Raw genomic sequence first — 26470 nt, 5'->3', positions numbered from 1 at the left:
TTCCATCAGAGGCTGCAAGGAGGGCTCAGTGAGGTAATAGCCCTCATCAGCTCTTTGTCCCCAAACCTAGTATTCATATATGCTAATAGTGAACTCATTCCCAGAATGTGGGTTGTGGATGTTGTTAGACTCATTAGCCTGCCCTTCGCCACAGGTGCCAGGGTGGGGTCAACAATGTAAAATATAATAATAAAAGCAGCACACAAGGTATTAGCAGCTTGAGGGAACCTAAGTTCCCACATTTCCATCTGCAGTTATAACAGAAAAAGTAAAACAAATGATAATTTAAAAATCTGATATTAATTATTAAACTGCATTAATATGAGCATTCCAAATAGGTATCTAAATGGAATTGATAGTTATAAGCTATGTGTTCAGACCTAGAAAGGACAGTGAGATTTTAAAATGGCTGGATGAATGATGGTGAACATTTGTCCTTACAGTACAAGTCCCTTGGTCACTATAACGGCTTGCAGAACCCACCTTTGCTGGCTATTTGTTAGTTCCTATGCCACAGAAGCATCGGTGAAACTCAAGGATTTCCCAAGACAAAGTGAATATGAACAATATCTCCACAACACATGCCCAGCACATAATATGCCTCAAAAAGGCATTTTCAGTGTTACACTGCCAACATATATCTCAACTTACAAAATTCTTTTGGGAACCTTGTGTTTATGGGTCATGTCAAAGTGGGTGGTCAGGAATGCCTTTTACCACCTTAGGCTGGTCTTTCAGAAGATAGAACTACTGTGGTCACTCATGCTTCAGTAACAACCGGGTTGGGACTTCTGCTGCAGTGTGTTTCACATGTGGCTATCATTTGGAAACCTCCACTGGCCTAGTATGTGGCTGCCAGAGTATTGGGCTGGGCAAAATGTACTGTGCATAAGAAGAACTTACCACTGGCCCATCTTGTCCAGCATCCTATTCTCACAGTGGCCAACCAGATGCCCTTGTGAGAAACTCTCAAGCAGAATCTGGGCATAAGAGCCCTCTCTCCTCCTGTGGCTTCCAGCAACATTCAGAAGCATTTCTGCCTCTGTGGAGGCAGAGCATAACTTTGGTGGAAACACGGGTGTGACCTGTTCACTTGTGGTGCCACTGTTGTGGAATGCCCTCTTGAAAGAAGCCTGTCTGGCTCTGTTGCTGGTGCTCTTCTGTAGCAGCACTGTTGAAAGCTAAAGTTTGTTTTATTTTTTGTAAAGTCTTGGGTGGAAGCCTAGTTGGGTAATGAATTTTGCCTCCCTACAGTTTGGGTTCTTTGCTGATTCCCATAATGTGCAGTTCAAGGTGGCCCCTATAAGGAGTAGCAGTGAGTTGCAGAGAGCTCTCAGCATGTTCCTAGAACTTCTTTTGCAAGATTCAGTAAGGAGCATAAGGAAGAACTTCCTGACAGTAAGAGTTGTTTGACAGCGGAACAGACTCTCCTTCATGGGAGGTTTTTAAACAGAGATTGGATAGCCATCTGCCAGGGATTCTTTAGCTGTGATTCCTGTCTTGCAGGGGGTTGGACTAGATGACCCTTGGGATTCCTTCTAACCCTATAGTTCTATGATTTTATAAGCGTCTGCACAAGAGAATTCCTTGTCACCAATTGAAAAGTAGAGAGCACTTTTAAATTTGAATGTGGGTTCAAACCATGTCCCTACTAGAGACAGGCCAAGCCATTTTATGGCCCAGGGGCCCAGTCCATAGAATAGGATTACGCGCATGGGAGCTGACAGAAAGCACTGTGAATCTGAAAGACTGTTATGCTTGTGAGCACAACTAACCCACTAACCACAATAATGACTGGTAAATAAGTCCTAAAATTTCAGAACTGAAGCTTGTACGTTTCTCCCAAATTAGTAAGAAAAACTAAATCCTGAGGGAAGTGGGTGGTGTGGTGGTTTGAAACACTGAGTCAGGATTCAGAGAGCTGTAGTTACATCCATGTGGCCTTTGTACTTTGAGGTGGTCCCTGCTGCTTCCCTCCTGGGGGGGTTGTCCAACTTTCAACTTGAGGATGCTAATTAAGTGAGGAGGCTGCAGCAAACTGCGCTTTAAAGCAGTGTCTGGGCATGCTGGAGAAATCGACCAATTCCGTCCAGCGTCGTTGGTGTGCCCACCCACTTGAATCAGGGTTCTGAAACAAGGAACAAGTTTTGAACTTGGAGTGATCCTTTGCTTTATGGAGCTCTTAACGCATTTCAGCTTTACAGATGTTTGTGGCATCGCTAGGGCTTCCAGATCCCTTCCTAGCTAGCCCTGTACTACTCTTCCTAGCCATAAAGCAGCTAGCTGCATGTGGTACCTCCAGCTTGTTCAATCAGCAGCACTCACCCAGGATGTGTGAAGCAGCTGCCTCCTAAGACAAATCTCCATTCTGTTATTCTGTGGACCGTAGCATATATTTTTTGTAAAGGAGAACCACTGTGCATGTGGACTAACCTTTCTGCTTGAATCATTTTGCAAGCATGGTACAATGTCTGAGCAAGCAAGATGTGTTTAAGAAAGATAGTGTGGGAACATGGTTTTTTTTTGAGGATGGAAGCTCTCACGGTTCTAGTTAATGGGGTTAAGCTCAAGTGCACCTTTGTGTGTGTTCAGTTGTACACATTCTCTCCAGGCTTTAAAGGGGTTTTCTGCGTGGTACATCCCAGGTTCCCCACCCTCGTTGCTCTTCTCTGTACCGTATGCCGTGTTGATGCTTGCCAAGCATGATTGACGACGGAACTGAACAATTTGCACTTGGTTTCCTAGTCAACGGGTTAGCAGAGTTCCTCTTGAAATGTTGGAAGAGGAAGCCAGATGTCTTGCTTTTTAAAAAGCAAGGCGTGCATGTGTGCAGAAATTAAGAATGGTCTGCTCAGTTAGGTCATGTGTGACAGACCCAGGGAGTCTTTTGGGGTCTTTGAGGTGTTCGCTGCATCTGATTTAGTGAGACTCCAGGTGCTTAAAAATGAATGAGGCCTTCCTCTGGCGCTCCCAGCAGTGTGAAGTAGGGGTTAGAGTGTTGGACTAGGGCCAGGGTTCTATTCTTCACCTGGCCATGAAGCTCATGGGATGACCTCAAGCCATCCACTGCTTCTCAATCTAGCCTACCTCACAGGATTGTTGTGGGGATTAAATGAGGAGAAAAGGGTGGGATATAATTGCAGTAAGGAAACAGCTGCATGGGAAGAATGGCTAAGACAATGCCAACTGCTGCAGTCACCCCCCAGTTGTGATAGTTGCTTGTTTTGAAAAGGAGGACTAGACAAATTCATAGTGCAAGGGAAGTCTGCTAATAGGGATTGGCTCTGATGGCAAAGTGGAACTTCCATGTTCAGAGGCAGGCAGAGTGTATTGTTCCTCAGGGGAGAGGGAGGGACACTACCTTGAGCCATTCTTCTCATTTATGTGCATTATCATGCATATGTGCCTTGAGCTGAGGCCTGGCATTGCCAACAGACTCGGGCAGAGTCCAGGCTCACCTTCATACCTACTGCTCATAGATGTTTTTGATACTGGATTCAGAACCCGAGGGAGGCATTGCTGTTCTTGTTCCATGGCAAACATTCTAATCTGGCTCCCCAGCCCATAACTTCCTCATTACTGTTTAGAAACTGCCTGCAAGTAACTTTTTAAAACCGCGCTGTAAATGACACCTCCCTGATATTTCTCTAGGGTATCTGCTATCCTTACCCCCGCCCTGCCCCGACCCCCAACTCTTTCCTTCTTACGCGGGCTGTGTTACTGAGCTTGAAACTGATCTCCAGCTACCTGCCTTCCCCAGTTTTATTTTTTGCACACTGGTGCATACCAGAAATAGAAAAGTATCTGGAGGACCAATGTCTGTGGCTTTTTAGCTGGGCTCTCTTGCTGCGTCTCCGCGCTGCAGGCGTCGGAAATATAACCCTAGGCTTTGAGGGGGGAAGTCGAGAAAAGCCAAGACATAAATGGAACTGCGGGAGCCAATGCCAGGCCAGAGAGCGCTGGTGGCAGTAATAAGGTTTTGGCAGGGCCTGGAGCTGGTCTCTTAATGCAGTGCCAGGGTGCAGCTGACAATAAGAGGATGGGCATACATTAAGCCTGCTGGCAACTGATGCCTTGGCAGCTCTCCACACACTTCTCCTTCATTTACTGGCATACTGGAGGGAGTTGGCATTTTGGGGCAGTTGTTTGGTCAATTTTGGCTTACATTAGGCTTGTGAGAGCTCTCACTTCCACCCCCTTCCAAGTCTTCTGAACAATGGAGGCTGGTTCACTACCTTGTCAACCTCAGCAACTCGCCCCACCCCACCCGTGCACCTACCTTCCTTCTTTCTTACAGTCTTTCCCCATCTCTCATAATACTAGAACTCATGAACATCCAGTGTACAGTGGTACCTCTGGGTGCGAACGGGATCCATCCCAGAGCCCCGTTCGCATCCTTAAGCGAACACAACCCGCGTCTGTGCGGGTCGCAATTCGCTGCACATGCGCGTGACGTCATTTTGAGCGTCTGCGTGAGCGGCGAACCCCAGAAGTAATGTGTTCTGTTACTTCCGGGTCGCCGTGGAGCGCAACCCGAAAACGCTCAACCTGAAGCTACTTTAAGCCGAGGTATGACTGTAGTTGAATGTTGGAGGATTCAGGGCAAACAAAAGGAATGACTTTGTCACAGCACTAAAATTCATGGGAGAACAAGGCTATAGGTGACTACTAGTCATGATGGCTGTTCTCTGCCTCCACAACTTGGAGGCAGCATTGCTTCTGAATAAGATTTGATGGAAACTGCAGCAGGGCAGGGTTGCTGTTGTGCTCAGGTCTTGCTTTGGGGCTTCCCATTGGGGCATCTGGTTGGCCACTGTAAGATCAGGATGTTTGACTAGAAAGGCCAGTAGCCTGATTCAGCATACAGACTCTTCTACTGTAACACCAGGCCTTACTTCACAGGGCAGAAACAAGATCTCAGGTTCAGTGTTGGCTCCTTGGGTTCAAGGCTGTTGTGTTTCAGCACACTGTAAGTCTTGGGCCTCTCTGTCTGTTTGCTTTCGGAGGGTTGGACCAGTTAGGATTTTGTGATAAACTTCTTGGCAACTTGCCAGAACAAGCTTTGTTTCAAGCTAGCATTGCCTTTAGTTCTACTCTTCCCTTGCCCCCCTCTGAGTTTTGTTTTGCTTGCCTGCCAACAGAAGATCATATCAACGCCCCAGATGTAGATCTGTAAAATACCAGGTGGATGAGGGAAGAGGCACAGCAGCTGCTTCTAAAGTCCTTTTTAAAAAAGAAGAGGGAGGGGGGTCAATGTAGCTTGAGGACTGTATGTGGGATAGGTGCCAAATGAGGAGCCCAGAGGGGTCTGTTGCTACCCTGTGTTGAGAACAGAGCACGCTGGACCCATTCTCCTAGAGCTGGATTTAGAATAATGGGCTTTCTCTGTACTAGCATGGACTTTTTCCTCAACCAGAATAGCTTCCAACTTCCTTTCAGCGCAGGCGATCCAGTTTACACTGTGCTCTTCTTTTTTTGTGAGCAGATGGAAGTTTATAAATCTATTATTTTTATTTAGAGCATTACTATCCTCCTCTTCAGCCAAAAGGGCTTTCAGAGTGGCTTAGGTGCATTCAATTAAAACAGGACAGTCCCTCCATGCTGACAGTCTAAAAGGAACATGACACACAAGGGAAAAGGGACAGGGAGGTAAGAGGGGGGAAATCAAACTCAGACCACCAGTTCTTAAGCTGCTGTTCTTATAATGACGAGCTGGCACAGTTTGGAGGCAGGAGATGCCTGATGGAGCTGGGCTTCTGGCAAAGCTGATGGAACGAGCCCTTCTTCCATTCTGTCTGATTGAGGCCTTCTGATGGAATGGCTGCCCTCAGATGACAGTTGAGGAAGAGGAGGCCTGATGGAGCTGGCCTGTCACACAGTTGGAGAAGTTCCTCTGTTGCCATGAACAGGGACCTGATGACAGCATGCAATAGTGTGTGTGCGTGTGCCACTTCTGATGTAGCAGCACAGAATGCACAGGAGGTGCCTGACAGCCCCTGTTTGTGGTTTTAGATGTGTAGAGGTGTGAGGAGGAAAGGATTAGTGCAATGTCAGCTGCTGTTGTCACAGTGGCACAGAATCCGGTCTTACCAGCCTTGCAGATAAACTTACACAGTTGTTATTAGTTCCAGGGTATGAGTGCAAGAGTTTGCTTGCCTCGCATCCTGTTCTCACAGTGGCCCAAAAAGAAGCCAGCAAGCAGGTCCTGAATGCAACAACAGCACTCTCTCCCTGCTTGTGGCCAGTGGTATTGAATTGACTGGTGAAAACCTGATCCTCTCTCTGTGTGTGAACTCCCAAAGTGAGCTAGTATTCCTTTTAGCATTCCTCGTCCAAGTATAATCCCCAACTTTTTCTTTTTCTTTTGAAAAAAGACTCAGTGTTTGGAAAACAAATTTATAGGGAGACTTCGTGAAGTTAATCCTGTTCTTGTAAACACATCCACTCTGGCAGGTGGAAGCTCTGACAACAGAGCTTCCACCCTTGACAGCCATGGTGGTTAAAAGCTGTGAGTGGGAAGGGGAGCCGAGGCTGTCTCTGCCACAGCAGGGCTGAACTGGCTAATGTCTGCTGAAGTCTCTGGGCGGCTGCCACTTGCTACGCTTATGGCTAGTATCGTAAATCTGTCCCAGGCTTTGTAAGAAAGCCAAGCCAGCCAACCAGAGGGGATACGAACTTCCTCTGTCCTGAGACTTGGCGGAAATGGTGGGGAAATCAAAACAGTCTCTCGTTCAGCTCTCCTTTGCGTGGGGAGTAAATGCACAAATCTCTATATTGCAGGATTTTGCTGCAAAACGAAATGGATTGCCTTGAGCCCCAGGTCTTGTACCTCAGCTGATGACTACCCAGAAATAACATGCTTGTGTGTGTGTGTGTGTGTGTGTGCGCGCGCGCGTAGGTGTTGTCAGTTTTCAAGCTTGCCATATGTAAGCTAATCACCAAATGGCACCTTAAGCTTAGGTTACGGTCACCAGCACAGTGTTTAGGCACCACCCCCCCACCACCACCCCGATGATGATGATTTTTCATTTCTATACCGCTTTACATATATATTTTAAAAAACTTGTTTTATAACACATTAAAACATCAAATAAAGCAATCCAGAACAAAGCAAATTCAAGCTTCAGGGAAAATATTTCAGATCCTTCTGTAAGTGACATTTGGCTTTCCCCATATTTATTTACCTACTTGATTTATACAGCTGCCTTGTAGAAGAAGTAGTCTTGTGTAGTGGTTATTGTGTCAAACTAGGACCCTGAAGATCAGTGCTCAAACCTCCACTCATTCATGAAGCTCACTGGGTGACCTTGGGCCAGTCTCAGCCTAACCTACCTCATAGGGTCGTTGTAGGGTTTAACTGAGGAGGAGGTGAGTCATGTACTTCTTGTAGGAAAGGGTGGGATATAAATGCAATAAGTAAGCTGTTCTACTTACCTGCTTAAGAAAGCTGGAGGGGGTAGCCAGATGAAGATGTCAGTCGCCAACCCGGCATCCAGAGATCTCCACATGGTAGTAATTGGATCAGTGCCAATTGCAAAAAAGCGCCTGGCTCCTTGTGAATTTCTAACACTGCTTGGGTTCCATAAACTCATTCCCAGCACCCGCTGCCATACACTACAAAAAACATTATTCAGTATATTGGTTTGCACAGTCCACTAAGGAACATAATTGACACAATAAAATTCAGAAGTGTATCAGTTAATTGCATGTTTATTCAAAGTCCAATTCAATAAAATGGGTGAACCTGATCTAGTAATACCAGTTTTTCAAGGTCATCAGCATTTCACTCCCCTTGCCTCTTAGTGCCCATCTGCCCCCCCCCACCACCATTGGTAGTACTGCCCACTTTGGGAACCACTGGTATATATATCTTACACATCCAGGTAGTGTCTCTTACATGCTGGTTACAGCCAGACCAGACTATATGCTTTTTTAAATGTTATGTTGGCTGCCTGTTAACTGTCACAGTAAGGGACAGAAACTTGGTTTGAAAGCTGAGATTCTTAAGAAGGTGGATTTAAGGCTTCTGCAGAAATGTGGCATGCGCACACACCATGTGTCTTGTTGGGGCTTATTTCTATGCAGCATCCCAGCCTGCATGTTGATGCCATTTCCTTCCTCTCTTTAGTGGCTGCTAAAATATCCTGGCTTCTCCAAAATGCAGTTGCTATGAATGCAAATTGCATGCAGTGGGGTTTCTTTTTTTTTTTTTTTTTTTTTTTTTTTTTGTAGCACTCATTTGAAACACAGTATTTTAACTTGATTTGCCTTGATTGAATGCTTTTACTGCAGCCAGTGGATCAAGCAACTATTTCCCCCCTCTGCTTCTTATCTTTCAAGTTCCTAGATTATTTGTCTCTTTCCTCCCCCCCCCCCCAGATCAAATTTCAGCTTCTCTATACATACATTCCAGGAACATACCATAGCTGCTTTAATAAAATGCTGATATTTTGCTGTGAAAGTGTCTGGCACTGTATTTTGGGGGGTGGCTTGTGGTGAAAAGGGGAACACGTAAGAGGGAGCATAAAACATAATTTCCAAGCTTCCTGCTTAATAAGCCAATTCATTTAATTCATGCTTGTCTACTGATGCCGTTCTGAACTGGGCAGTGATAACCTTCTTTGGTCATGTTCCTTGCTTGGAATTCTACTCTGTCAGATATTTATCTGGACCATGGATAAAAGCAGTACCAAAATAAAGTATTTATCTTACTTTATTATTTTGTTTAGAGCTTTGGTATCCTGCCCTTTGGCCAGTTAAAACGAGAGAGACTTGCAGGCTTAAGGTCGGAAAAGCACATCACAAAAGGGAAGAAGGGACAGGGAAGGCAGAGGAAGAAACCAAACTGGGGCATCAGTATTTAAATAGTAATTTTCTTATAATGGCTAGCTGGCATAGAAACAATTCAGGGGGCAGTCGCTGGCCTTTTCAGCAAAGCTGATGAAAGAAGCCCTGCTTCCCATCCCTCCCTCTGAGGCATCCTGGTGGAATGCATTATGACCACAAACCTGTTCACTAGTGCCCTCTGAAATGTTGCTTTCCAAACAAGAAGAGAGCATGTCTGTGTTCCAAGGTTTTTGCCGCCTAGAAATAGACATGAGGGAAACAGAGGGTGGAAGGTAAGGGAGGCAGGAGTAAGCAGGGGAAGAAAGTATATACACACTATTTCAACAACATGTACCTTAGTTACCGTAAGGTAACATGGCCTTAGTTACCGTATTTTTTGCTCTATAAGACTCACTTTTCCCCTCCTAAAAAGTAAGGGGAAATGTGTGTGCGTCTTACGGAGCGAATGCAGGCTGCGCAGCTATCCCAGAAGCCATAACAGCAAGAGGGATTGCTGCTTTCACTGCACAGCGATCCCTCTTACTGTTCTGGCTTCTGAGATTCAGAATTTTTTTTTTCTTGTTTTCCTCCTCCAAAAATTAGGTGCGTTTTGTGGTCTGGTGCGTCTTATAGAGCGAAAAATACGGTGCAATATCTTGTTTAAGAAATGCCCATAAGCCATGTGCATAAAACAGGAAAACAATCACCAGTGATATACAGATAAAATCAGTAGATTTTTTTTAAAAAAACACCAAATATATGTAACTAAATTATAGACTGGCTGAAATAAACTGAATTGCAGGCATCTAAAATAGCACAAGAAAGGAGCTTTGCTGAATATTAGTAGGCAGGGAATTCCAAAGACATCACACAAGAACTAACCAACAGATGTGGGCAGGACTAGGGAGCCTCAGGCCCAAGGGCCGTATGTGGTTCCCAAGGCTTCTCTGCCTGGTCCTCAGGGTTCTCCCCAGGGCATGCCACTCACTGACCCTCTATCTGTGGCCTCTGTGAGTGCTTTTGCCTGGCTAGACTGTGGCTGTGGTTATGCCAGTTGCTTGCTTCGATCGAGGCCTCAAATATGTGTGGAAACTTTCTGCTTTTATGTGGTTGGAGTGTAGTGTGTGCTGTACCAAAAGAAATCACATCCATTCTTCTGGCCATTTTTGCTTCTGACCACAGCCATCGCTGGCATGTGGCCCCTGGAGGGTTCCCCGTGATAGAATGTGGCCCTCGGGTTAAAAAAGGGTTTCCCGCTCATGCAGTAGGGATATTTGGACAAGTCTGTATGCAAGGTAGGTCATCACATAGCAGGCCTTCATAAACACACAAAATTGTGTTCATAGTACAAATACTGCAATCCATACAACTGAGTCATAACCTGCTGCATGACAATCAAGGCAACCTTGGTGCTATCTTGCTGCTGCAGAGGCATAGGAAACCTTTTTCATTCTGTTTTGCCAGTAAGTAGTTGATGATTTGTTGGCTGGACTAAGTTACACGTCCCGTAAGCTATGAGGGCAGAGACGTGTGCAGGAAATGCCCCTGGCGAAAGCATTAATTGCTAGCCAAACATCTTAGTAAAATGCAGGGGAGAGATGCAGTTCCTCCCCCTGCTTAAGCTATTGATGTCACTTGTTCCTTCCTCCTGACGCCACGCTTATTGGGTAATGGATCCTTCTTTTTGGTCAAGTTTATAGTCCGTGGGTCTCCTTGGCACTGGATGAAAGCAGCCAAATTGCACAGTTACGGTTAATGACAAGTTGTACAAATAATCAACATCCCTTCTATTATGCAGAAGATAAACAGAAACACAGAAGATGCAGGGTCAAAGAGAATGGCGTCCTCTCTCCCAACCTCAGCCTGTCTAGAGGGAGCATGTAGCATAAAATTCTGGTCTGGGGCTGTGGGGAGATATTGGCTCTGGGGAGAATTTCTCTGTTTTGGTCAGCAGATTTTGGTCACTGCTGGAACGTCAAAAGTAACATTGTTCTTACGTTCCCTCTGCAAGACAATGCACAAGCCATATTTCATCTGAAAGGGGAGTTCTAAAATCTACTATATTTTAAGGTGTTTTAAAGGTGCTTTTATTGTTTACTTTGTTGTACCACCGTGAATGGTGGTTTTTATTTATGTATTTTTGTTTGTTCCATTTTGTTTTGTTTTGGGGGGTGGACACTGAGTGAGGCGGGGATTGGTTTTGTTTGGGCATAATTGTTTTGGTTGTTTTGTTTTCTATTTGTAAATGGAGGTTAGTATGAGGCTTGGGATTGCGACCGTGGAGGGGCGAGGGAGGTATGGCGGTGGGGGCAGATGTTATAGGCGAAGGGGATCGAGATATGGATATGCTCGTACCCCTTCCAATCTGCGCCCCATCCCGAGAGACGAGGGTAGGGTGAGCAAGGATTACTCACCTCCTTCACTGGTGTTGTGCAATGCCAGGTCTATAGGCAACAAAACTGCTACCCTGCGAGATTTCTTTATCTCGCAGGGAGTTGACCTGGCTTGTGTGACGGAGACCTGGGTGCGCGAAGGGGTAACTGTTACCTTACGAGAGATGGCGCCCCCGGGTTTCTCCGTCCTCCACCAGTCACGGACTGTGGGCCGGGGGGGAGGGGTGGCAGTATTAATCCGGGAAGATTGTTCTTTCAGGGCTCTACCATCGCCATCGATCCCCGGCATTGAATGTGTTGGCCTAGTGTGGGGCTCCGAGGAGAGCTTGGCTGTCTGGCTGGTGTACCGGCCACCTAGCGCACCAGCAGCCACCCTGTCAGGCCTGCTGGAGGCGGTGGCCGGCTGGGCCTTGGAGTTCCCTAACCTATTGGTATTGGGAGACTTCAACTTCCACGCTGATGCCACTCCCTCCTCACAGGCTCTGGACCTGGTGTCTTCCATGGCGACACTAGGGCTCTCCCAGTTTGTTTCGGGCCCCACACATCAAGCAGGCCACACGCTGGATTTGATCTTTGGCGCCGGTATAGATGTGATCATGTCTCCTTCGATGAAGGTGCCATGGTCTGATCACTACGCTCTGAAAGCCAGGATTGACTTTCCACCCCCACCCTGCTTAGGTGGCGAGCCGATTTGGGCTCGCCCGCGGAGGCTGATGGACCCGGATAGATTCCGTCAAGCCTTGCGGGACCTTGCTCCCCCTGGCGACTCATTGACTGAGCTTGTTGAGGGCTGGAATACCCAGCTCCTGGCAGCCATCGATGAGATCGCACCTAAGCGCCCTCTGCGACCCCGCAGAAACCGGGCTCCCTGGTTTACCGAGGAGCTTCGGAAAATGAAGCGGGACCTCAGACGGCTAGAGCGAGTATGGCGGGGTGCCCGTGACGGAGCCTCAAGAACATCTTATAGGGTTTTTATGAAAACCTATGAGATGGCAGTGAAGGCTGCTAAGAAGTCTTACTTCTCGGCCTCCATTGCATCCGCTAGCTCTCGCCCGGCGCAATTATTTAGTATAATCCGGTCTTTAACGTCCCTTGAAGGACAGCCAAATTTAAATAACAATCTGACACACAGCTGTGAGGCATTTGCGAGCTTTTTTGCGGAGAAGGTCCTGTTGCTCCGCCATGACCTCCCTGCCAATTTGGATACAATAAAGGAACTGGAGGCCCCTCGACTGTCCTCGGGTCCAGTATTGGACCACTTTGACCGGATATCTCCAGCCGATGTGGACAGATTCCTCCAAGCTGGAAAGCCCACCACCTGTCCTCTTGACCCGTGCCCGTCATGGCTGATTAGAGCGTGTCCAGACGAGGTGCGGGGCCCCCTGGGGGATATCATCAATTTGTCCCTTGGCACCGGGATATTCCCAGGGGAACTGAAGGAGGCGGTGGTGCGTCCGCTCTTAAAGAAAACATCATTAGATCCCTCAGATCTATCCAATTACCGCCCGGTCTCGAATCTTCCATTCCTGGGTAAGGTGATTGAGAGAGCGGTTGCTGAACAGCTTGGTAGGTTTCTGGATGAAACATCTGCTCTGGACCCATTCCAGTCCGGCTTCCGCGCTGGTCATGGGACCGAGACGGCTCTGGTCGCCCTAACAGATGATCTCCGCAGGCAGCTGGATCGAGGCGGGTCAGGGCTGCTGATTCTTCTAGATCTGTCAGCAGCCTTTGACATGGTCGATCACGAACTCCTGGACCACCGCCTTGCCGACGTGGGGATCCAGGGCACAGTCCTTCAATGGCTGCGCTCGTTTCTCTCTGGTCGGGGACAGAGGGTGGCGCTTGGGGGGGAATTGTCATCACGCCACTCCTTGGTGTGTGGAGTGCCTCAGGGTGCAATTCTCTCCCCGATGCTTTTTAACATCTTTATGCGCCCCCTCGCCCAGCTTGTCCGGAGTTTTGGGCTGGGTTGCCATCAGTATGCTGATGACACCCAACTCTATCTGTTGATGGATGGCCATCCTGACTCGGCCCCAGACACACTGACCAGATGTCTGGAAGCTGTGGCTGGATGGTTACGTGGGAGCCGGTTGAAGTTAAATCCTTCGAAGACAGAGGTCCTCTGGCTGGGGCGGGACGATATGGGATCGAGGGGGCAACTCCCATCTCTTGCGGGGGTGCAATTAGTGCCAGCACCGGCCGTTAAGAGTTTGGGTGTAATCTTCGATACCTCCCTCTCTATGGAGTCGCAGATTACAGCTATAACAAAGGCGGCATTTTTTCATCTCCGCCAAGCTAAGCAGTTGGCCCCTTATCTCTCTCGTCCTGACCTAGCCACTGTGATCCATGCGACGGTCACCTCCAGACTGGATTATTGTAACTCGCTCTACGTGGGGCTGCCCTTGAGACTGACCCAGAAACTCCAGCGGGTGCAGAATGCCGCGGCGAGACTCCTTATGGGGTCTTCGCTGCGAGAGCACATTCATCCGGTATTATACCAGCTGCACTGGCTCCCGGTGGAGTACAGGATCAGGTTTAAGGTGCTGGTTTTAACCTTTAAAGCCCTATACGGCCTAGGACCCTCGTACCTACGGGACCGCCTCTCCTGGTATGCCCCACAGAGAAACCTACGGTCTGCAAATAATAACATCCTCAAGGTCCCAGGCCTCAGAGAGGTTAGGCTGGCCTCAACTAGAGCCAGGGCCTTCTCGGCTGCAGCTCCAAACTGGTGGAATGCTCTGTCAAAAGAGACTAGGGCCCTGCGGGACCTGACATCTTTCCGCAGGGCCTGCAAGACAGAGTTGTTCCGCCAGGCCTTTGGTCAGGGCGCAGCCTGACTCCCTCCTCTGGCAACCTGCACATAATTCTGCTTAATTGGTTGCCATCAATTTGATTTAATTAATTTTTATAATGAAATATTTTTAGATTGTGTGATTATTTGACTGATTATTTGATTGTTGTTAGCCGCCCTGAGCCCGGCTTTGGCTGGGGAGGGCGGGATATAAATAAAATTTATTATTATTATTATTATTATTACTGTCTTTTCTTAGAACCAACCAAGTGTCACAAAATTGTGAGCAATTTGATTCAGCTTGGAGAACTATTCAGGGATTCAGAAACTAAATATTGGATTTGTTGTCAAATGTTATTTAGGAAGTTGTAGCATATTGTTATACCATGTGTACACCCGTGTGTGTGTCCTCGGGCGCATAGTTTACCCATCCTTTGTGCCTCCTGGGGTGTTCTCCAAAACTCAAACATTTGCATGCTTTTGTAGCAAGTTGACATCGATCTGGCGATAAAAATGGTGTTTCACTCTGTGACAGCCACAGCTTTAGACAGCAAGTGCTTTCACTGCTGTTATGTCCTTGAAGTTGTTTCTCTCCTTTGTAAAAAGAGAGAGAGAGAGAACTTTACACAGATAGCCCTGAATTTTTCAGTCTTGTAGGATTCACGGAAAGCAAAGCAAGAATATATTAAGTAGAAGGGGAGCTGGTAACAAAGCAGATGTCAGAGTGAAGATCCCAAGGAGTGAAAGCATCTTTGCAGGAGGTTTATTAAAGGAGATTTACCTTGGCTGAGGGTTCCCGTTAGCTCTAGGCTCTCAGATCTCTCCATCCTGGAGTGACTGGAATTGTAAAATAAGAAGTTCATTTAGAACTTCCCCTCTGCACTCCCCACTCCTGTCACGGCAGTTCGCTCCTGGGGTGAAGATGCGAGCAATGGAAAATTGCCTACATGCTCTGAAAATCCCAAAGCCTTGGAGATCTTGGCTTGCTTTGCAGCCCACACTGGGATTGGTATGCAGAGCTCCGCAGTTGCCTTTTTGTGGAGCAAAGGGTTGTGTTTTCTTATTCCCTGCACTCTGGGGCAGGAGGAAATGCCCTGAAGGGCCACGGTGTTGGTGGGTAATGCAAGTATTAAGTCCAGTTCAGTTTCTGTTGGCAGGTGAGGGCGTATTCAGAAACTCTGTGTGTGTGCTGGGCAGGGGAAAGGTCAAAATTATATATCAGAAGGCAACCCAGAGTGAACCATAGTCAAGGCAGTTTTGTAATTGGAAGACAATTTGTGGTTTTCTCCATTCAGGGCTTCAGTGTGCGATGAATGGCCAGATATGTGTGGTCATGAAGATTAGTAACTTTGGAGACTCACTTGCAAGACTGAGGAGATCCAAATTTTGCACCAACAACAGAAATTATTTCTGTTGAAATAATGCAAATTTGAGTAGTTTTGCTTGAGTTACAGAACAGCTCCCCTCCCTGTCCCCACAGTAGTCAGGGGGATGGCACAGAGGTCCCTGAAGCCCAACTTCTTAACTCACTCTTCTTGCTTCAAATACGTCATCTGGTGTGTGTTTTTGCACACTCTCAAGCTTGTATCTGTGTCCAGTCTCGCCTTGCTCTGCTACACTATTCTGGTTCTCTGAAATAAAGAAATAATGGGGAAGAAAACTTACTGAAGAGTGTACGTTGGATTGTGTGCATTACTTGCCTTTTCTTCCTTCCCATTCAGCATTGTCATTGAACTGCCTTGTTCTTGTCTTTTGTTGATGCTTGATGGGCTAGAACTGGGAGGGGGAAACACATTTTGCTAGACGTCAACTACCATCATCCTTCCTGACCACTGGCCATGCTCCCCGGGGCTGATGGGTAATAGGGTTCAAGAATCACATAGGTGTTTGACCCCTGGGCTAGAAACTTGAAATGCTTTGCACACCAAAAGTCTTCGGTTCAGCTCCAAATGGCTCTCACATGGCAGGTCTTGGAAGGGCCGTAGCTCAGTTGTAGAACTTCTGCCTGCAGTTAGAAGGTCCAAGGTTCAATCCTCAGTCATGGCTGGGAGTGCCCTAGAGAGCCACTGTCAGTTAGTTTAGGTTGGGATGCGGGTGGCACTGTGGTCTAAACCCCTGAGCCTCTTGGGCTTGCCAATTGGAAGGTCCCAGCTTCTGCCAACCTAGCAGTTTGAAAGCATACCAGTGTGAGTAGATAAATAGGTACCTCTATGGCGGGAAGGTCAACAGTGTTTCCGTGCACTCTGGCTTCCGTCATGGTGTCCAAAAGTGGTTTAGTCATGCTTGCCACATGACCCAGAAAGCTGTCTATGGACAAACGCTGGCATCCCTCAGCATAAAAACGAGATGAGCGCCGCATCCCAGTCGCCTTTGACTGGAGGTAACCATCCAGGAGTCCTTTTTATCTAGTTTAGACAATCCTGAGCTAGTTGGAGCACTGAATGTGACTTGATATAAGGCAGTTTCCTCTGTTCCTAAGATCTTTCTTCCAGAGATCTTAAGAGAGCTGCTGCCAGTCAGTGTTTATGGCTCTCAACTAGATGGACCAGCAGCTTCCTATGTTCCTTAAATGTCTGTCTTCCTGAGATATGGGAGAGCTTCTGGCAGCCCAGGGTAGGAACAATATTCAGCAGCTCCAGTTATGTTCCAGAGTCTGTCCAGAGATCTGTGTAGGTGGCATGAAAAAGCACTGTAGCCTTGGGCAGTCTTGAAGTTTAACTCACCTGTGATCCAGCCCTGTAGCACCACATCATTAATCTTTATGAGCGATGTGTAACACTTTTTCTCCCAACCGAAATTCTGAGTCATAGCAAAGTGCTCTTCTTTCCCCTTCCACTCCTTTTTAAGCAATTCCAGCTGGCACTGGTGGGGCAAGCTGCTTCCTCTAGCGTTCTCACGATCCTGAAGCAGAGACCCTGACCCGGCAACTGTGTGCTCGCTTTCTGAAACTGTGTTGCAAGGAGCGGTGGGGGGCAATGACAGTATGTGGCCAGAAGGATCCTCTTTCTGGGGTTAGCTGCTAGTCGCATCTTCCTATGCCAACCTAAACAGTGTTTTGGTTTGTTTTTCCTTTGTGAGGGGATGAGCAGGGAAGAGGGTAGAGCAGGGGTCAGCAACCTTTTTCAGCCATAGGCTGGTCCACCATCCCTCAGACCATGTGGTGAGCCGGACTGTATTTTGACAAAAATAATGAACGAATTCCTATGCCCCACAAATTACCCAGAGATGCATTTTAAATAAAAGCACACATTCTACTCATGTAAAAACACACTGATTCCCGGACTGTCCGCAGGCCGGATTGAGAAGGCGATTGGGCTGCATCTGGCCCCCGGGCCTTAGGTTGCCTACCCCTGGAGTAGAGCAAAATGCTTTTCTGCATCTGTGCTAAGTAAAAAGTCCAGGCTCCTGAATTTGGAATTGCTTCTACAAGCGACTTGCTTGTATACAGACCCTGGATTTTCATCTAGTTACGAAGAGTGTCTCCAAACCAAGTGGTTCAAATGGTCTTCTAAGGCATGACCTGGAGGCTTGAACACTAGAGGGCAGGTGATGTGGTTTGTTTTCTTTGCCATGCAAGCCATAGTTTATTCTGATGTATGAAATGGGAAACTGTGGCTTGCTCTTACCCTCCAAAGCAGAACTGTAAACCATGGATCTGCTACATTACGTTACGTCACGTCTGCCTCCACAATTAGAGGCAGCAATGCTTCTGAATACCAGTTTCTGGAAGCTGCAGGAAGAGTGTTCTTGTGCTTAATCCAGGTTTGCGTGTTTCCAACAGGCATCTGGCCACTGTGATTACAGGATGCTTCACTATATGAGCCATTAGCCTGATCCAGGAAGGCTTTTCTTATGTTCTTTATATTCTTATTTTAACAAGTATTATCCCACTTTTCCTTCAAGGGCTTAAGAAAAGAGTAAGTGGTTCTCTTTATCCTCGGAACCATGTTATGAGGATAAAGGCTGAAAGGAAGTGACTGGCCCAAGGTCTCCCAGTGAGCTTCATGGCTAAGTGGGGATTTGAACCAGGTGTCCCAGGTCTTAGTCCAACACTCTAATCACTACACAACACTTGGCTCCCTAGAGTTATGGCCTGGAGTTTGCTGATTCAGACATTGTAAGCAGCTGCAGGTTGTGTAAAATAGGAAACTGAAAATGACGCTCGGGGTTGTGGGTGGGGAGAAACAAAAGCTTGTGGTTTGATGACAGCTGGGTTGAGACAAACCTCCAGTATTTCCCCTTTTATTGTTCTTTATATTTACTAATTTATTTAGAAAAATTTTAATATCTTGCCAAAAAAGGCTCCCAGAGCAGTTTATGCATCACTACAAAAAGCAGGCTGTCCGTGTCTTTAGGCTTACAATCCCAAAAGGCTTACAGCACAAAAGGAAAATGCACTGGGAGGGAGGAGGAAATAAACTCAGGGTAAAGTTCTTAGGTTCTAATGACCAGATGGATTTATTTATTTTTTGAATTGTAGATAACTTTTTATTATATTTTTAATACTGACAGTATACAAGAAACTACAATGACCATTGTCAAATATCTGCTTATTGCTGTGAAAGGCTAGGACTCCTCTGTGGCATATTTCGTTTCTAGCATTTCAAACTGCCCTCCCAAAATTGCTAGCCTGATTTCCCGTCTGGTCCTCTGTCATTTTGTGGCACTTTGAGAATCACTCTGCAAGAGTTTTACATAGCTTAGTGGTAGCGCATCTACTTTGCTTTCAGAAAGTCTCAGGTTTAATCTCTGGATAGGATTGGGAGACTCTTCCTGTCTGAAAACTCCGGGAGCTTCTGCCAGTCAGTGTCTGATTAAGTATAAAGGCAGCTCCCACTGCTGCTGTGTTCCTGCTCACCTGCAGGCAATTCTTGCTCTTCATAGGTGAATTACTACTACAAGCCTGCCTTTTGCAGCAGTGAAATCCAGCTAACGGCACCTTTTCCCCCCTGCTTCTCCAAATATATTTTAAGACATTGAAGCAAGTACCATCTAACAAGTTGCTACACAAAAGAGTGAAGAGGCGGGGGGAGGAAGAAGAGGAGGGGGAATTGTTTTTATATTTTATTCCACCTCTCCACCAGTCAGCTGAAGGTGGTTTTCATTAAAACATAATGAATATAAACATGTAAAGGATTTGTGTCTGTTCTTGCTGATTAAAAATCTGAGGACTGGTAACTTGTTTTCAAGACAATTGCAACCTGTTCTGTACAGTTGGTCAAAAGTATCCCCCCACCCTCAACTTCAGGCGCCCCCATAGGGCCCACCTTCCGCCATGTCAGCATTTGTTTATTTGGCCTGCCTGTTTTGAGAGTGTGCAAGTGTTGCATGGTCAGGGATGTGTGTGTGTGTGTGTGCGTGTGTGTGCGCGCGCTGTGACCTCTGAAGAATTCATACCTAAGAATCCGTTCCCAGGCTCCATCCATGGTTGGCATTTCCAACTCCTGCAAAGGAGGAAGCGCTGACACCGCTTGCTAATGACAGGTGGTGCACTGGGAGCCCTTGGTGCCACAAAACTGTGCTGAGGACAGTTTGCAGGCACATCTTTGGGGCTCTGTGTTCTTTCCTGTTGAAATGGGGGGGGGGGAGAGAAGTGCACAGCTCCCAGCCTTGCTGCTCCCTGCAAGTGTGTGCTGCCTCCCTCTCCCTGCCAACATCAACAGAAGTTGTCTTCCCTCTGGATGTACTCTTGCAGCATAAAGTTACACTGTACAACATCAACAGAAGTTGTCTTCCCTCTGGATGTACTCTTGCAGCATAAAGTTACACTGTACTGTCACTGCCACAGGCCGTGTGCATCTGAAAGCCAGCTGCTGGGGTTCGACAAATGGGAAAAGAGAGAGGTGCGCACATTGCACTTGGGTCCTGCTTGTGGCCTTCCCTTTGGGTCCAGTGATAGAAACTCAGATATAGAAGCTAGGCGCCAAATGGTTGCTTAAACCACGGTTACACTCACCAAAACGGAATGCCTAGTTGCCATTTTTGGCCAGGCGGCTCAAAAGTCATACAGTCATATCTCAGGTTGAATGTGCTTTGGGATGAGCACGTTCAAGTTGCGCTCCGCGGCAAGCCGGAAGTAACAGAATGCATTACTTCCGGGTTTTGCCGCTTGCGCATGCGCATAAGCGGTGAAAAGCGACGCGTGCGTGCGCAGACGTGCCATCACTGGTTACGTTTGCTTCTAGATGCGAACGGGGCTCCAGAACGGATCCCATTCGCATCTAGAGGCACCACTGTATTTTCAACATGACTTTTGGGTCCCTGAAATTCATTCTGATTGTGCAGGTAAGATATAATGGATAGAATTATACAGGATGTGTTGCTAGTGTGTGAAAACAGACAAGATCCAAGGATCCCCTGGTGTGCACCTCCAGATGGTGGAGACATCTGGTGCCCGGGCATCTTCATGGTCTCAAGTGTCCGATAGTCAGGTGCAAAATGTGCCTGGGAAATTTCAAACGCTGTTTGGGGCATCTGGGTGGGCTGTTGAATGCTGGGCTAGATTGACCTCTTTTGGCCTCATTCAGCTTCAAGTCTCTTCTTATGAAAGGGAAGGCCATTGTCTTCATGCCCTGTGTATAAGCTTCGTGTGGGCACTGTTTTGGTTGCTGTGAGAACAAGATGCTGAACTATAGATGGGCCTTTGTATTCCCTGTTGCTCCTAATGGCAACAGTTGTGTGTGTGTTTCTTGTACAGTGGTACCTTGGGTTACAGATGCTTACAGACTCCGCTAACCCAGAAATAGTACCCCAGGTTAAGAACTTTGCTTCAGGATGAGAACAGAAATCGCGCAGTGGCGGTGCGGCAGGCCCCATTAGCTAAAGTGGTACCTCATGTTAAGAACAGTTTCAGGTTAAGAATGGACCTCCAGAACGAATTAAGTTCTTAACCCGAGGTACCACTGTACTGTATCCTATTTCACTTGTTCACCTTTGCTTAGGCTGGGAGCTAAGCACTGTAGACTAAAAGAAAGAATAGATGTGGGATGGCACTATCCTGTTTAAGGCAGGGCCACTCGACCTCAAGTGGCTGGTGGTCACAAGTATGGCAAAGGGAGCACCTGGTTGTTGTTGTTTTTTAGGAGGGGCAATCTCTTCCCTCCTTCAGTTTGATCCTAAATTGCAAGATTGCTCCAGTTACCAGGAGCCCAGAAAGTGGGATGCCTTTGGGCAATAATTTGGTGATCCCTTAGATAATAATTCCATTGCCACGAAGCTGTGCCAAGCGAGCCTCACTTCCAGTGTGTATTGAATGATTTCCTTTATGGTGCAATATGTCCCAAGTTGTGAAAAACGTACTGACATGGTTTGCCATGTTCAGCAGCAATGCAGTGATCCTGGGGTCAAGGCTTGGCTAAGTGACAGAGCACCTGCTCTGCATGAAGAATGTATTATGTTCACTCCCCAAAACAGTATAGATAAAAAGGATCTTGGGCTTGGGAATAACATCTGTCCAAGATTCTGCGGTTCATCAAAGTAGGCTGTCCTGGGGCTTGGTTGGGTCAACACTCAGTCTGGCTTGGTACAAGGAAACTTCATGCTGTTCTCTGTGAATGATTTAACATCCCCCCCCCTTCTGTTCCTCCTCCCACAGAGTGACCAGCAGCTGGATTGTGCCTTGGATTTGATGAGGCGTCTGCCTCCCCAGCAGATTGAGAAGAACCTCAGTGATCTGATTGATTTGGTGAGTATTGGGGTATCTTAAACCAGAGCAGAGTTATCATGTCCCCTGTTCATGCCAAACCATTGTTTGCACCAACCAATTTAGATCCCGGTAAAGGCACATGGTAGACCAGCTTACCCCTGCCTGCGGCTCTCCTGATGTTTTGAGCTTCAGCTTCCATCCTTGCAGCTAACTGTTGACCAGCTGGCTGGTGGGAGTCCTGGTACAACAATATCTGGAGGGTAGCAGGTTTCAGTAGCGAAACCATGGTTTAGAGTTGATTGTCTTCATTTCCCACCTGCTCCAGATTGCAGTAGGCAAATCAGTGTTCGTAGCTGCTTGTCTGCTCTCACTTTCCATCTGCTTGACGCACTTCTTTTTGGGAGCAGTGGACACTAGAAGCAAGGCAGTGGCTGCCTTTTTTGGCTTCTCGCCTCAGACATCGTGGCAACTCTCTGTCTGCAAACCCCTTTCAAACAGTAGTTTGTGGTTCTGCATTGCTAGCTGATTTTGTAGCAGAAATTTCACAGCTCTGATATTGGGAGAATTGTAGTTGAGGGCTTGTGTAAAGACTGCAGTGCCCTTAATATGACATCTGAATTAATCCTCTTTGTGTGAGACTGCTGCTGTTTTCAGGAGGTACACTGTGACCTCATCCAGAGGGTACACCTCTGTTCCTGTACCTGCTTCTGTAATTGGAGAAACGCCATAGCTCTGTGGTAGAGCATGTGCCAGGGCCCTGACCTGGCATAAAGCAGCATCTTATATTAGGAGAGTCCCAAATTCCTATCTACTTTGTAGCTCAGTGGAAGACCATCCATTTTGCATGCGGAAGGTCCCTGGTTCAACCCCCAGTGGCATCTCCAGGCAGGACTGGGAGAGACTCCCTGCCTGAAACCCTGGAGAGCAACAGCCAGTCAGTGTGGCTTGACTCTGATAAGGCAGTTTCCTGTGTTCCGAAGATCTCTCTTCCTTCCTGAGGTCTTGGAGAGCTGTTCCAGCCAGTGCAGCTTAAAATATGTCTTCGGAGTCTATCCGAAGATTAATTAATCCATGTTGGTGGCACAAAAAGGCATTGTGGTCTTGGACAGCCTTGAAATTAACTTACGTCTGAGCAGGCATTACAAGTGATGTGTAATGTTTCTCCTTAGCATCTCCAGGCAGAGCTGTGAAAAGACCCTTGTCTGAGATCCTGGAGAGCTGCTGCCAGTCAGTGTAGGCAATGCTGAGCTAGATGGACCAACGATATGGCTCAGTGGAGATTAGAAGTTTATATAAAATTATGCATGGCATGGAGAAAGTGGATAGAGAAAAGTTTTTCTCCCACTCTCATAACACTGGGTGGCTTTTAAAAAGGATGGGACCAATTCATGGAGGAGAATAAAGCTGTCAATGGCTACCAGCCACAATGGCTGGGCCTCCACAGTTGGCAGCAGCAATGTTTCTGAATATTGGCTGCAGGAAACTGCAGGAGAAAGTGTCCTTGTACTTTGATCCTGCTTGCTGGTTTTCCACAGGCAACTGCTTGGCCACTGTGAGAACAGGAAGCTCGACTAGATGAGTCATTGACCTGACCAAACAGGCTCTTCTTTAGGGTCTTATGGCAGCTTCCCATGTTTCTATAACTTCCTTGTTGCTTGCGGTGCTTAGGAAGGCCTGCATACCTCACCTCTTACAAGTTAAGGGGGCCCACTGAGGGCGTCTTACCTGAGGCACCCACCCACCCTCATATCTGGGCCTGAACTGGTGGAATGCGAAGGTGGAAGCCTCATTTAAGCTGTTTAGTGATAAATCCCCCCCCAAAGGTCCTTGCAGCTCCCGTTTGTCAAGCTGCATGAGGTGCCTTGCTCTGTACACAATTGTGCTGACAGAAGGGGAAATATCCAACTTGAACGTGAAACCAAAAGGGCACGGCCTGGCGGGAGGCGGGTAGAGCGTGGAGGCCCTTTCTGGGTCACTGCCCCTCATCAGCTCCCAAACGCTTCCTTGTTCATTAGCAGAGCGGCACGGCTGACCCCTCTCCCCGCCCCCCGTCACATCTGTTGTGGCTTCCTTGGGCCGCTGCTGCCGAGCCTGTAATTAGAGTTCATTAGAGCCCTTGTCAGTCACGGGCCTCTCCAAAGCACAGCCTGAAAGGAGCGGGGCCTGCGGGTGCCAGTAATCCGCCTTGGCAGGGAGCGCTCAGGCTTGGCATCTTAATTACCAATTATTTGGAAATGGGCAGCTTGGAGCAGCCGTTTGGGTGCTTTGCAAGGTTTTTAGAAGTTGCTTGTTGGAGAGGGGCAGGAGGTGGCTGCTTTTTAGGGTTGCAATATGAGGATTGTTTCGGCAAGTCATTTTAACGGTTGTCCTTCATGCAGTACGTTGTTAAACTATGGAACTCACTCCTGCAGGAGGGAGTGATGAGACCAACTTGGATGGCTTTAAAAGAGGAATGGACAAATTCAAATTGGAGGATAAGTCTAATAATGGCTACTTGCCATGATAGCTATTCTCTGCCTCTGCAGCAATGCTTCTGAATGCCAGTTGTTGGGAACCCCAAGAGGAGAGAGAGCTCTTGTGTTTGAATCCTACTTCCTGGATTCACATACCATGTTTTTCACTGTATAAGACTCACCCAACCATAAGACGCACCTAGTTTTAGAGGAGGAGAACAAGAAAAAAAATATTCTCTCCCTCTCTGTGCAGCTCCCCTTCAGCAAAGCGGCAGGAGAAACAGAGCCCCTTCCATTTCTTCTCCCGCTTCGCTGAAGGGGCACTGCGCAGCTTTCCCTCTCTGCGCACCGATCCTTCTTGCACTCCTGGCTTCAGGGATAGCCACCCGAAGCCTCTGGAGCGCAGCGGGAGCGCTCCCACTGCGCTCCGGAGGCTTCGCATTGCTTTCGCTGAATCCATGGAGCCTGCATTCACTCCATAAGACACACACACCTTTCCCCTTACTTTTTAGGAGGGGAAAAGTGCGCCATAGAGTGAAAAATACAGTAGGCATCTGGTCAGTACTGATTTGAAAGTTGTCGGTTTTTTTAAAAAAACAACAACATTGTTGAACAGTATAATTTATTTATTGCATTGATATCCAACATTTTTCTCCATGGAGCTCAATGGCGTACATGGAGCTCCTCATTTTATCCTCACAGCAACCCTGCAAGGTAGGTTAGGCTGAGAGGCAGTGACTGGCCCATGATTGTTCTTCAAGCTTCATGGCCGACTGGGGGTTCAAGCCCTGGTCTCCATTGAGTGGCCACTGTGAGAACACTATGCTTGACTAAGTGAGCTCTTAGCCTGATCCTGCAGGGCTTTCCTTGTGTTCTTAATAAATAAGTAGAAAGGCAAGCAGAACTATAAAGCCTCATACGGCTTGACTTAAAGCCTTATCCTATCCAGTGAGAGAAAGGTACATGTGGGTGTAGATAAAGAATATCTGCATCACTGCATGGGTTGTAGAGGAGTCCTCTGCCACCAGCCAAGGGACTAAAGACCACTTGAAGGCTCAACTGCCTGAAGGATTATCACAGCCAGGAGGGAAAACCAACCTGGCTCCATCCTTTAGCTAGTGCTGCAGCTGCTCCAGTGTGTAGCTTTTTTTCTTCCCTCCCCAATTTTTTTCCTTTTGTGCCACGTCTCTTAGATTATGAACCCGCATGCAGGCATGGTTAACCATACAGAGCTTAGGAAACATGTTGTGCCTTGCATGTTAATAATGTATGAGAGAGCTTTAGTGGTCACCATTCTGTGTCTCACACTCTCTGGTGATTGGTGGACAAACTTGGCGTGATGTGACAGATTTCTCTCTAAGCATTTGTTGGCTCTGATAAAAGCAAATAAGGTTTTTCTTGGGCTTTCTCTCTCTCTTTGAAAAACAAAAACCCTGCCTTTAAACACACAGTCTGGTAAAAGGAACTATTTTGATAAGATGGGAACTGCAGCAAGGTGGGGATCTAGAAACTGCCAGGGATCCACTTCTTTCCTCGCCGCCACCCCCCACCCCCAGCAGAAGTGTAAGCATCAAAGCAACCCTGGGCTGTCCAGCTGCTCGAAAACTGATCATGTCTGAGTCATTTCACCACAGTTTTTGTCCCAAGAAAGTTTTGTCTTGGAGGCATGCCTTCAAGCGCTTCCCCGTAAAAGTCACACCATGATAATAACCATGTCATTGTCCCATCTCAAATGAGTTAAGCCCCCTAAGGCAGGGGTTAGGCAGGGAACCTCCATCCCGTGGGTCAGATGTGGACCTCAATTTCTCTTTCTCCCTGGCCCTTAGGACTCTTCCCCAGGCCACACCCCTCACTGGCTTTCTCTCTCCCCTTCTTAGGTCCTTCCCACCCACCCACCTTTTTGTCCTTTTATTTTTATTCCCAAGGTTTAAACCTGGTACCTTCTGCATTCAGAGCAGGCACACTTTTCCACTGAGCTTTGACCCCTTTCCACCCAAAAGGAGAGGCAGGGTGCTTTGAAGCCCTGACCTCTGGAAATCATCTCTCCCCCCCCCCCCCTTCCGACTTCTGGAACTTCAGCAGGCATTCTCCATGCCAACTTTCAATCATATGTTCACCGCCATGAGGACTAGTACCTTGAGGCGTCTGCAAAACCTTGGCATTGAAAGTTTCGTGTAAGGCAGCAAGCTTGGTTCTGCACCCCAAGCCACATTCTGTGCCCCTAGGTACCCAGCACATGCCTGAATGAAGTCCTCCTTCCTAGCTGGAGGTGAGCAGATGCTGTTCACCCATTTTGTATGTGATCAGGCTGAAAGCGGCTATATACAGCCTTCGAAAGATAATAATTTAGCTGTGAAAACTT

General features: G+C 47.4%; 1 protein-coding gene across 2 annotated transcripts in view; it reads left to right on the top strand.

The window, feature by feature from the left end:
* CAPZB (capping actin protein of muscle Z-line subunit beta) overlaps positions 1 to 26470 on the top strand; it is a 71107-nt gene that overhangs the window by 7220 nt on the left and 37417 nt on the right. For both annotated transcript variants that reach the window (XM_081203230.1, XM_081203231.1), the window contains exon 2: positions 21605 to 21694. In XM_081203230.1, coding sequence (XP_081059356.1) covers positions 21605 to 21694 — 90 coding nt within the window. The remainder of the gene's footprint in view (positions 1 to 21604; positions 21695 to 26470) is intronic.

The sequence above is a fragment of the Podarcis bocagei genome, assembly GCF_964188305.1.
Source record: "Podarcis bocagei genome assembly, chromosome: 7".
In the NCBI taxonomy this organism is placed as follows: Eukaryota; Metazoa; Chordata; class Lepidosauria; order Squamata; family Lacertidae; genus Podarcis; species Podarcis bocagei.
The sequence above is the reverse complement of the archived record's forward strand: the minus strand, read 5'-3'. Positions and strand labels throughout refer to the sequence as shown.